The 13659-nt window shown below is 38.7% G+C and overlaps 1 protein-coding gene across 1 annotated transcript in view; it reads right to left on the bottom strand.

Annotated features, from left to right (window-relative positions):
• STT3A (STT3 oligosaccharyltransferase complex catalytic subunit A) overlaps nucleotides 1-13659 on the bottom strand; it is a 696810-nt gene that overhangs the window by 240294 nt on the left and 442857 nt on the right. The window contains exon 12 of the mRNA XM_044075147.1: nucleotides 2291-2446. Within this exon, the coding sequence (XP_043931082.1) occupies nucleotides 2291-2446 (156 nt within the window). The remainder of the gene's footprint in view (nucleotides 1-2290; nucleotides 2447-13659) is intronic.

Here is a 13659-nt window from a genome sequence, read left to right as displayed (position 1 = left end):
AGCAATGCACCCATGGCAATACAGGCATATCATACTCTTCACCCAAGAAATACAGATGGGATTAGCACTGATCTTGGCTTGTAATCTATAGTGGTAAAAACACTTGGAATGCTTCAACATGTTAGAAATCATGCACTTGTCCATGACAACTGTTAGGCTCGAGTTCCCAACTGTGTGAATGCCAGAAAAAAAAATGACACAGAGCCTGGTTTAATCTCTCCTAAGTATACGATACCACGGTATATGCAACCAGAAAGCATACATGAATCAACCTACAAAAACAAGAGAAAACAATGTCAAGTTGGGGACAGTAGAACTGGAAACTCCCAAAATTACCAAGAGAAGAAAACTTCTGGAGTCAGAACTGTACACCCCATTAATGACAGTGAGAAACCCACATGAATTTGATTAAAAATAGTATTTCCTGAAAAGGGTAGCACTCACGACACACTCTGGGTACATCTTGCTGCAGCACTTGGGCACAAGTTTGCCTCACTGACTTAAAAAAAGCAACTTTACAGTTTGCAGTATTAATTATAAAATGAACAACTGCGCCATTTAAGTGCCAATCTGCTCAGTCTGTTCAAGAACATGTCTGAAGCAGGATCACAAGGCAGCATTCCAGACTGAACTGAAGAGATTCCGTAAACTAACTACTTACTTTATTATAACGAAATAATCAAATACAGATTGTTTTAATAGCCTTTCTAAAGTGAAGCATTTACTGCTAATTATCCTGTCCATTATAAGTAAATCAAGAGCACAGTGGTTGCATGCTCATCTACTTCTGTGTGCTGGTTTCTTGCGAGTGCACTGATTTTTTCGCATATGCCAAAAGTGGGTAGATCACAGACTAAATCGCTCTTAGGTGAGTGTCTGATCATGTATGATGAAGAAGAAAGATTTAACAACCTAGAGCAAAACTCTCAGTTAACCGGCACCCATGGGGATTGGTAGATGCCAGATAAGTGTAGTTTCTGGTTGCTTGAGAGTTGCTATTAAAGAAAGACCTGACAAATACTGTACCCTATATTATACCATACAATAAACACTGTACTGATTTGATTTTAATATCTGAAATACAGTAATTAAAAGCCTGGCTGGAATAATACTTTAAACTTATATTTCCGCTAGAAAGCATGGCACGCGGAATGGTTTTCAGTGGCACTCTGAGTAGACAGGAATTGAATGAACTGAACAGAGAGAGAGAAAGAGAGAGAGTGAATGTCATGTATGAAAGCAGAAGTGACTGTGTGCGAGAGATCAGAGAGATGTATGAAAGATGAAGAGAGCGTGTGTGTCTCAGATCGGAGAGAGAGTGAGTGAATGCATGTATTAAAGCAGAAGCGAAAGTGTGTGAGAGATTGGAGAGCTGTATGAAAGCTGAAGTGAGTGTGTGTGAGAGATCGGAGAGAGAAACAGTGAGTGAATGCATGTGTGAAAGCTGAAGAGACTGTGTGTGTGTGTGTGTGTGTGTGTGTGTGTGTGTGTGCGTGTGTGTGTGTGTGCGTGTGCGAGAGAGAAAGAAAATGTGCAATCTGATGCAAACTGAGTGAGTATGGAGTGAGTGCTGACATTTTAGCGTTTTGACTTGTTTGGTTTGACTTGTTCTCAGGTTGGGAAGACAGGGAATTTATTTGTATCTTCCTTTTTTAAAACTCTAAAACTCCAAAAGCGTAAAGTATGTTTCTGTGGGGGGAAAAGTGCAACACACAAAAAACTGAATTGTTCATACTGTACTGTATTTCTTCGATTTTTTTTTTTTTCTGGTTACTTGAGTTCTGGTTAACTGAGAGTTCACTGTACTTCTATTTTCCTCCCTTTCCTTTGAAAACTTGTGGATAGTGATGACTGTCCATGGGGTCACTCTAGGAGTTTGATGCGACTCAAACAGCATGCAAGCCTGATCAAGTTCAAATTGGTAACTGACAAAAAAAAAAAAAAAGCAGCATAGTATGGTTCATATGCAATTTTCTGTTTAAAATGTTAAGAAGCAAACAGAAAATGTACTGCTTTTTTTCAAAATACGCTATTGTACACTTTTGTCAGATGAGGGCATTTGTCATCAAGTAAGAGTGGTGACATCCTCCAAAAAAAAAAAAAGGAATAACTTGAAAATTACTTTAAATATGTACTGATACCATAGGTATAGAACCTTATTTTGCTTGTTTTACTTTCAATATTGTGAATTACACTGTGTTTTGTTATGCAAGGAACCAGATTACACTCAAAATAGTTTCCTAGTTGATGACTGCACTTTTTGCTAAACAAAGTTTAAATAAACAAGGACCTCATTCTTGATTGGGTAGGTGGAATCCTGCTGCTTCTTTGTCTTTTTGTCTGGCCGACTAATGTCCAGGTTTTTCATGTAAGTTGACAAGACTTGGGAAATTCCAATTCCAGAGAGAATGCACATAACAGGAGCCAAAACCAACATCAGACGAACCTGCCAAATACAATAACAAATGAAGACAGTGTTACATACAACCAGTGCACAAAAAGTTCTATAAAACTGAACAGTAGTTTTGTAACAGGAATACACTGCTGAACCCTGAAGGAAATTTAATATATAAACTGTTTCACCCAGTGGAATCACAGTAACAACAGAATGAGACTGTGCTAGAAGATGAGCAAAAACTGATTTGCTAATTAAGCCTGCCAACCTCACTTCCTATTATACAAGCTGCAATGGCAAGCTGAATGAATGCCTTCTGCTTCTTGTTCCCACAAGAAGTAGATTTTGCCTGTCTTGAGCATTCCTGAATCCCCCTTCCATTCTTGAGGCCATAAATGGAAATTATAATGAAAAATAAATGTTGGCTGTATGTGATACAGAGTGCAGTAACATGTAGCAATACATCATTATGCAAGCAGCAATACAGAAAAACACCACTTAATTTTATTTAAGCTACACCGAATTGAAAAAGAAAGACATTTAGTCCAATTTTTTTTTTTTTTTTTTTTTTTTTATAGAGTAACAGCAACATTTTGATGTCTTGGCCAGGACAGTATCTCTGCCTTAATTACCTACCTTCCCAAGGGTTACACATCTCAGTCAACTCCGACATCCACAGCCATGTTTCCCCTTGCTTTCAAAACGGTCTCCTTAGTATGCACTGAACAGGACATGTAAGCTTCACCTCTAGAAAGTTGGTCTACAACCCAAATAGGTGCCATTCTCCTTAACTCCATGTGGTTCAACTAATGGCAGAGAAGCAGCTACGAACATATTTAACTAAATGTTCTGTTTTAAAGGATTAAAAATAAGAAACATGGAACAATAACAATAAACATAGAAGAACTCAAAATGTATGCAGATATATGACAATAAGTCTTGAAGCAAGTCTCGGGCAATGGAACACCCTTAGTTTTGCACTTGGTGTAGAAAAAAATAATCAGTGCACAGTACCGTGTTTGCCATACCTTCTTGCCTCACGTCAGTATCCATTCTGTATTTGTTAAGGAGTGTGTTCACTTCCACCCCCTTCAAAACCTGGGAGAATCCTAAAATAGCTTTCTTCTCAGTTTAATGCCTTCTTTCTTAGTTATGCATATATATATATATATATATATATATATATATGTGTATACATATATATATATATATATATATATATATATATATATATATATATATATATATATATATATATATACATATATATATATATATATATATATATATATATGGAAGTACTTTACATAATCGAATTACTGAAATCTTGAATGTCATATGGTCGAGACCATATGATCGACATTTCAGTAAATCGAATATGCAAAGTTTTAAAAAATAACACTTTACTTACCTTAAAACGTTACGTGCACACAGAGGCAAGGCTTCTTGTACGCTCTGTGTGTACAGAATGTTTTTATCTTTTTTGTGGTGTTGACAGGAATTGGGGAATCTCCCATTTTGCACTTCCGCATACAGCACAATATGGGAGATTTCCCTTTTCCCCACTGTAGCGCGATCTCGGAGTTGGTATATTTAAGTAGGGGGGGGGTGCAGGGGGGCAACGCCTCCCTGCAAAAGCGATGTTTGACTTTTTTTTTTTTTGGGGTTTCATTTTAGAAGTTCGAGTTTCCAAAACTCGATCTTTTGGTCTCGACCATATGAGGTTCGAGATTTTGGGAATTCGCGCTTCTAAAGTGAATCCATATATATATATATATATATATATATATATATATATATAGAGAGAGAGAGAGAGAGAGTCTCATAAGCAAATACACACTTGACAGGGAACATAGCTACAGTACAGTGGGTCCCATTTCTACCTTAAGATCAATGGGAATGCTACACAAGTACCATCTCTCTTTTAATGCTTCCTGCAGTCTGTCTTGATTGCTGGGACAGGATACTTCTAAGCAGGCAAAAAGGAAACAAAATGATGCCACAAAATATCCAAGAATGTAAATGTTCAAAAGACCAGCTTGACGAAAGATGGTTCCACCAGAATGTAAACTTTGCAAAGACATGTAGAAATGACTAAGCATTCATATTTCCTTGGATACATTTCTGAAACTAGCACTACAGAAGCAATCTCTCTAACAGTATGTAGTGACTGCCCTGCGAAAAGACTGATGGGCTTCATTTTAGGAAAGCAAAATGTTAAAAATGAGTTTTTGTTTAGTCGAGTCAGACTCAAATTTTTTTTTATTTCCTTCAGTAATTTTTATTTACTTTTACTTATCCTTTTGTTGATCAGGTTATACACACAAGCCTCTTTTCAGAGGAGACCCAAGATGGTATTTATGCTACTAGGGGAAATCTGATCAGGGCATCTGGAAACTTCCCTTACTCAACACTGTTGCAAAGCCTGGAGAAACAGGGAGGCAGATGGAGAAAGGATGTGATGATGGAGTGGTGAAAGAAATGAAGGAGAACACAAATATTGATACCGGAGAATGTGTGCAGGATTCTGAGGAAATGTTTTAAAGAAACCTGTTTGCCAGAGATGAGTCAGCAAATGACTAATGCATAAGTACAACCCTCCAGTCGGGAGGGTTGCGGAATGATTACTTAAAGAAATGGTGGTGCAAATTGAGCCAGAAAATGAAGGAGAGGTTTCCTGGGGGGAATTTATGGAGAAAATACAAAAGCAAGATACAGAGACAATCCTGAAGAAAAGTGGTGAGATGGAAAAGAAAATATATGCAGAAAAAGAAAAAGCAGGCCAAAGTGGAGTCGCAGAAAAGAAGACAGAAGAGAATGAAAAACAGAAGTATGTGGTAAGGATTCAAAGTAAAGAAGACAAAGAAATTGAGAGGTATGAAGTGATGGGAATTGAATAGCTCCTTTGGGAATAAAAGCACATGATGCATGAAAATTTATTCTTATTAACAGAGACATTTTGTGACATTATTTGACACATTTTTTTCAATGGAACATTTTCTTGGAGAACATGAAAAAAGAAAGACTATAACCCATGGAATCTTTATGTGATTTAGCAGGGAAACAAAGAAAATTCATGTGCAATTTCAAACAGAGCTAGAAAGAGAGACTTTGAAAGGATATTTGAAAGCTTTATGTAAAGTAGTACAGGACATGCAAAAGTTTATGACAAAAGGGGTTTATGGAGTTGTCGCTGGGACTGTAATATTGGATTAAAAAGAAAAAGAAAAAATAATACATATACCAACAGCATGATAAAAGTGGAAGGGAATACGGGTGTTGTAAAATACTGGGGACAACCCAAAACATGTTTCTTTTTTTTTCCATGTGAAAAACGACATCTGATAAGTAACTGTGATGAAAGGAAATGTTATATTTGTGGGGAAGTGGGATATGATGCAAAAAATGTGAACTGAAATGTTATAAACTTAACAAAACAGGTCATGCCTGAATAGTAGGGTGAGCTGCTTAGTCGCTTGGTTGGTGAGGGGTGAATAAAGAGCCTTACCCATGCTGGGCAATCAGTGTCAGGGTATATTAGTGCTTGCTATGAGGTCTGAGCAAATGCTGGGCTGTAGGATGTTTTTTGAGTGCTTAGGTTGACAGTTAGACTAGTTTCAAGGGAAAAACTGAAGAGGACACTTAGTGGAGCCGGGAATAATTTAACTGTAGCTAACTGGCACTGCCCGGTGTGCAAAACCGTGCAAACGCGGTTTTTATACTAGGGAAATTAAAGAGATAGAAATTAGCCCAAAATGGCCAATAAACTACTAACTTCTGGGCTGGAACCACTCCTCCAGGGACAGATAGGTTGCTCAAAGCTCCCCTCTCTCACAGGTGAACAGAGAAACTTACTTCTATCCAAGTAAGGTATGGGCAACTCAGAAACTAGTATCACAGCCCTGAATTCAGCATGAAAACTGGACTATACTAGCTTAGAAAGGCGGGAAACAAGGAAGTGTTATTTATTTATTTTTTTTTTTGAAAAGATAAGGCAAAAACAGTAAAGAAAATACACTTAAAACATCTTTAAACGACTACAAATGATCAGAAAAGGCTATCGCACTTTAATGTGTAGCCTACAACAGTTAAACAAATTATTTAAACAAAAAACAACTTTTTAAAAGTGCAGGCAGTCAAATAAGTACAATGTGTGAAAAAACAAGCTTTTAAATCACAATAAACGCTGGAAAATCTGCATTTAGGAGGAAAACAGTTAAGTACAGCAAGAAAGTACAGAAAACTGATACTTAATCACTACAAAGTCTCTCTCCTAAGCTAGAAGACTTGTATCAGTTTAAGGCTTTCTAGTGCTACCCAGTAGGATAGTTACAGGAAAATGGGAAACAAGCGCAGATGTGGTCTTTTAAACCAGAAAGTTGAAAGAGATGGACAAACTGTCCAAATGGTCAATAAACTACAATTTCTGGGCCAAGAACCTCTCCTCTCATGGTAGACAGGCTACCTAGTGCTTACCACTCCCACTGATAAACTAGAAGGCTTTCCTCCAACATAGAAAGGCTTGCAGGGCTCAGAAGCTTACCAACAGTCCTAGATACATCAACTCTGTATCTGGACTAGGCTAGTTACAGGAAAGATGGGAAACCAGCCCAAGTGCTACTTTTAAACCAGAACGTTGAAAATAAACTGCCCAAATGGCCAATAGCGACAATTTCTGGGCCGGGAACCCCTCCTCTTGTGGTAGATAGGCTACCTAATGCTTACCACTCCCACTGATAAGCTAGAAGGCTTCCCTCCAACACAGAAAGGCTTGGGGGGCTCAGAAGCTTATTACAGGAAAGGCAGGGAACAAGTACAAACGTAGGCTTTTAAGCCAGCAAGTTGAAAGAGATGGAAAACTGCCCAAACGGCCAAATAAACTACAATTTGTGGGCCAAAGCTCACTCTTCCCATGGAGGATAGGCGACCTAGTGCTTACCACTCCCACTGATAAGCTAGAAGGCTTTCCTCCAACACAGAAAGGCTTGGGGGCTCAGAAGCTTACTAACAATCCTGGATACAGCAACTCTGTAACTGGACTAGGCTAGTTATAGGAAAGGCGGGAAACAGGCACAAGTGCGGCTTTCAAACCAGAAAATTGAAAGAGATGGAAAAAAACAGCCCAAACAGCCAATAGCTACAATTTCTGGGCCAGGGACCACTCCTCTTGTGGTAGATAGGCTACATGACGCTTACCACTCCCATTGATAAGCTAGAAGACTTTCCTCCAACACAGAAAGGCTTGGGGGGCTCAGAAGCTTACAAAGAGTCCTGGATACAGCAAATGATAATGAATGCAATGCTCTTTTTAAACATACCCTTTGTTGTAAAAGAGGCCAGGGTTTTATTTTTTGTGATAGACCTGGTGCCCCAGGATATGACGGGTGGGCCATGGGAAACCAGATTGAAGTATAGGGAAGCCTACTGGCAGATAGTTCGAGAAGCCAATAAATTCCCGGGGCTTAATGACAATTTTTCCCTGGCTCCTGTGTTAAAGCTTAGGGCTGCCAGAGTGATGTAACAATTAACCTATCCTTATTTAAAAGTGGATTGGAATTGACCACTGTTTTGTAGTCCATTAAAAAATGTAGCCCATTGTACATGTGAGGAAGTCCTGTAAAGAACGAGACGAAAATGCATTGGTTTTAAAAGCATTTATGTTCTCTATGTGCTTTGCTGGTTTTATGTAATTATTTTTTTTTGATTAAAAAGGAGTTTCCATGCACCTTTGAGACCTTCAGTCAAGAAGGTTTTGCAAACTCTTTCAGAAGCCTAAGAGGTATGACTGAATCTGTAACAAAAGGCTGAAACAGCTGCCGGGTGAACTTTTACAGTTGAAAAACAACCTCTGCCAAAATTTTCGGAAGGCAAAGCAAAAGCACTAAAGCAGGGCTTTTTCAAGTGACAGAAAAGCATCCTTACCATTGACATATTTATAGACCATTCACAAGGCATCTGCTCAATTTGTGTAATGGAACTTGTTTGGCCAGGATTTGCACTGCAAAGAGAAAACACTGTAAACTGACACCCCATTCCAATACTCTCATGGCTTCCCTAGAGGGGGTTAGGATCTGGTTCCTCCTTGCTTGACAATATACCACACCACAACCATGTTGCTGGAGGACAAAAAGCACTTACACTCATTAAAGGAAGTCTTGAAACGCCTGTAATGTTAAACAGGACTACCCATATCTTCAAGAAACTAATGTGCAGAATGGCCTCCTGCTATGCCCACAGCCCTTGGGACCATCTGTCTCAGCCAATTCTCCCTTCACCACAAGGCAGACATGCCTGTGATGACCATCACTTTTGTGAGTGGAGGAGGAAAAGAAGGTCCTTATGGGAGGATCAAAAGTTGGAGCCACCAATGTAGATGGTTGCAGCAATATCTTGACAGCCATATCTGCCGAGTCATAGGATTGTGCAGTTGAGACCACTATAGTCAATTTCCATTGTAAGACTTATATGGTATCAGGCAAAGGATAACACAAACAGAATTACTAATATTAAACCTAGGGCTCATAAAACAAGTATTGCTGATGGCGTCTGTTCCTGCAGCAAAAGTACAACCACAGTTTGAATTGGGGGAACGCTGTCTGGCAGAACACTTGCTATGTGCAGTCTGGTGTCATGACAGCTGATGAATAGTACAGTCTGTGATATCTCAAGCTGTGATTTTGTGATATTCACTGTGACTCCCAAAGACATGCCTAATGTGAGTAAGTAGTCACTTTCTCTTATGATAGCCTCCTTTGAAGTGGCAGCTATGAAACACTCATTTAGACAGGGAAAGAACCTTACTCAATAGTCTTAGAAAAGCTGCTATTACCACCATATGCTTTGTAAACTCCCCAGCAGCTGTAGTAAGACCACAGGGCATGAACTGGTAGTGAATGGTTTCGAATGAAACAGAGTTCTTTCCTACATTCGTCTGTAGATAGGTGCATTGAAGATTTAAAGAGCACAAAATGTCTCCTTCCCACAAACATGAAAGTATTGACTACACCATGACCATTTAGAACATCAATTGTTCTGTGTAAAAATTCAGATGCAGTATTGGCTTGACACCCTGTGTTTTCTTTGACAACAAGAACAACCTAGAGTAAAACTCAGCTTCTACATGGTCTACCAGGACCTCTTGGGAGGATGATTTTTTTGTAGGAGAATTGTGACTTTTTATATTCTTCCTCTTCTGTTGGGCTGGAATGTATGGTAAGGGATGGAAGGGTGGGTGGCACTGGAGCTTCTTAAAAGGGTATGGAGTAGTCTCTGCACATAAAGTACAGTTGTGTAAAATCTTACATAACAGTAAATGTCCTTCTTTTCATTGTTGTAGTATTCTTTATAAGGGATTCCCTGCCAAGGGCAGCCCAGCATCCAGCCAATATACCAAAGCCTTAGGAAAACGGACATCATACATCACATATATGATCACTGCTCAAGGTGTAAGGCATAAAGGTAATGTACGGATGTACCTCAAAAATGAAAAGCCCCAGGAAGAACAAATATTCCTAGGAACTATGAGGAACATGTGCATTCAGGAGGAGAAAAAGGAAAACAATTTCATGCCAAGAAGACAGAAGGAATAAGGCAGAGCAGGAGGAGGAGGAAAGCGGGAGTGATTACTGCAACAGTGAAGAGAAGAACATCTACTGTTATGGTAAGATTTTACACAACTGTACTATGTCCTTCCATATCAAGTACAAAAGCTCAAGAGGAAACTTGGGGGGGGCACAGAGGAACCCTCCAGAAACCCATACAGGTTAGCTCTGGCAATGCCAGTCCTTGCTCTGGAAACAGCATCCAACTTGTAATGCTTAGTGAAGGTATGTACAGATGTCCAAGTAGCAGCCTCAAGGATGGAACTGGTGTCCAATCGTTTGGAGAAAAAAAAACAGCACCAGAGGAAGCAACAGCTCTTGTAGTATGAGCCTTAATAGAGGTAGAAAAACATTTATCATGAAATGAATAACAAAACAAAATGGCCTTAGATATCCAGGAGGATATGGTTTGCTTAGAAACAACCAAACCTAGAGACCTGGGATGAAAGGAAATAAAACAATGCTCAGATTTGCAAATAGCCTTAGTCTTATCCAAATAATATCTGAGCTGTCTATGTAAATCCAAAGTGAAAATAGATAATAAGGAACCCCAAACATGATATGATAAGGCAGAGCTAACAAAAAGTCCTAGAGTGCAGGTATCTGGAGAGCTCTTGCTTTTGAGAGAAGCTCTCTAGCCTCCTCCTTCCAGTACAGTCAGAAGTTATAGGTTGTTCTGACTGAAAAACCCCAGTAGGTGAAGTAGTCACTAGATTCAGACTTGCTGAATCTAGCCTGCTTCTCATACACAAACTCAAATCCAGCCATCTTACATTAAGAAGCGCTCCCCTGCACGCTTGTCACAGAAGAGTATGGATATAGCCTTGTCGGAGCTGAGGACTGCTGGAGGAATGATCACTGTGTGATTTCCTATTATCAGAGCAGTTTAAAACGGTTTAATTTTGATTACATAATCCTCGCTTTTGCGTGTAGCTGAACACCGCACAGTGGGGGTTGGTGTTGCAATGTATAGACACAAATGCCTAGAAACAATTTTTGTCCCTAGACACTAGTCAGCGAAACCCTCCCTCCCAGCCGGGCCGGCCGTAGCTGAAATGGCTCCCTAGGCGAAGCAGTGCTCCGGCGCCCCTTAAGCCCCACCCACAACATACTCATGAAACTCCCCTATTTGAGCCACACCTACAGGTAGGTCACTCCCCAAGAAAGCCACTCCAGTCATTTCCTTAAATCATGTAAATGCATAAGAAGAAAAAGATACCTTCCAATGTAGTTAAACTACAACTACATTTGTGTATGTGTTTCCTACTGTAAACACCAGAGCTGGATCGTGGTCAAATAGGGCCCTAGGTAGGGTAATAGACCACCCCTCCCCCCAGAGCAGCCCCTTCTGCAGCAATGCCCTACCCCCCAGAAGCAGCGTCCTCCCCAGCCACTCCAGTGTTACATTAATTACTTGGCTATTTGTCCTCAGTTACCATAAACACTGTTCAAACCTGTCAGTGTGTATACTGTGTTATTTACTTCTACAATGATTACAACTATTGAAATAAAATAGCATAAACATAGACAGCCATTTGCTAAACAAACAATACAGTCTTACAATGAAAACAGATTTAGCATGAGCAGTAAAACTTCTCTGCCCTTGAAACTCACATTCATTGAAACAGCATTAAAACCCACATTCAAATAAAATGCATCTGGCCAGTGGAGAATTAAGTTACCTTTAGGGTCTTTTCAGACTACAGGCTCCTTGAACACATTCTTATGGCCATGCATATATGCATGTGTTCTTTAATTCACCTTCCTGATTGCATTAAACTGTATTCCTTGTATAATAAAGCACCACCTGTTAGTGTGTGTGTTTTAAAGTTGTAGTTTTGAACATTTTCCCAGTAAGCAATGGAATGAAATGTATGACCCAATAATGACAAAACTGCCCATTTCAGAACATTTTAATCATAAAAGGCCACTCACACTTCTGTCATTACAATCCACAAGTATCAGTCAATAAGCACAATCTCTGCAGAAGTAAAATTAATCCAAATAATTCTACATTAGAAATTTGTAACTAATAAAAGGCTGTTTGTTACTGCCTAACAACTTTACATTTCAGTGTCTCATCTCCAAATTCAGTGCTTACTGCCCTTAATGAATTAATTGCCTATGTTACATTAAAGAAAAATATACATTGGTAATATTGCAATAGGGAGTGACTGAGAGCCTGACACACAAGTTCATAGTTACTAGGCATCTTATACAAAAGAGGGCACACTAAGAAATGCAGAACCCCTATACCCTGTAAAATGCACCAAATAATTGGCAACTAGGTTATTACATACCATATCTCCATTACCTCTCAAACTCTTAGCAAAGGAAATCTGAACAAAGCCTAATATAATGGGGGGGGGGGGCAAAGGCCCCCAAATAGGGGCAGATTATAAATATTGCTCTTAGAGGCTTAGAAAGTTGTTAGAGTAACGGCATTTGTCTTGGCATACATATTCTGAAGGAAATGAAGGTTAAAATTCAAATGTATGACATTTAGTTATTTAAATCTTCAGTGATGTGCCAGAAAAGAAGAATAGGTTTGTCCTTCTTGAAACATACAGAGTATCTCCTACTGGTCTGACTACCACCACTGTAGTGATTACTACTGATATGGCAAATGCATCTACCCGGTTAACATAAATCAACAAACAATTAAATAGCACAATACTGATTAGTTATCTCAGAGTTTAACTACCCATTGCAACCCATTCACAAAAAAATACCTTTAACATTTTTTAAGGCAACTTATATTGCCACTCATTTACACACACACACACACACTATATATAGGGTGACAGCATCTGCATTCAAACCATCAATAAAACATTCACTTTAAACATGCTCAACATGCAATGATTTCGGTTTTGTGTCAGAGCTGGAGACATGATATTCTACTAGTCAAAAATGCCCAGATGATGCATCAATTCACTAACTTCAAACAAAACATTTATGCTACATGACCATGACTATATAGTATCATCATGCTGTCAAGTCTATATAAATGTGAGATTTTATCTTATTTTTTATAAAACATTTAACTAGTTACCAAGTAAGAATAAAAATTATTTTTACTATTTTTTTATTAAAATTCAAGATTTTGTTACCCTTTTTTCATTAAAGCAAAACATGCAGAGATATTATAGGAAATTATCTTAGAATTATCACCTGAAAATTGCATAGGTTTACATCAGACCACTTTGCAGATGTAATCCATTATATTCTGGTAGCAAAAGTAGACAAACGCTGTTACTAGTATGGAAGCATTCTTTCTGAAAATGTTCATTAGTGAAAGTATTGATTGGCATTGTTCTCTCTTTTCCTACTGGCCATGAACCTTACATCTGCTTCAGCTCCCCATTTCTACAAAACTGAAAGCCATCTCAAGCCAAACCATTTATGGCTAAAGTAATAATTTTAAGCCAGATCAGCTTGCATGTTTCTGTAAATACACAATTTCTATACAGTGTTAACAGCATGCAATGAACTTTGCTGAGGTCTTGCTTTGCTTCATAACATTAGGCCAGACCCCACTTTTTCTATTAATTGACTCTAAGTATAACAGACATGCTGTGCCCACCAATATACTTTTTTTATTATATATGTCTTTAAAACCCTTAAAATAGCTGTCATTTCCTTCTTTGTAGTTTGCAGATT

Source organism: Protopterus annectens, chromosome 6.part0, assembly GCF_019279795.1.
Source record: "Protopterus annectens isolate FY-2018-M chromosome 6.part0, PAN1.0, whole genome shotgun sequence".
Lineage (NCBI taxonomy): Eukaryota > Metazoa > Chordata > Ceratodontiformes > Protopteridae > Protopterus > Protopterus annectens.
The sequence above is the reverse complement of the archived record's forward strand: the minus strand, read 5'-3'. Positions and strand labels throughout refer to the sequence as shown.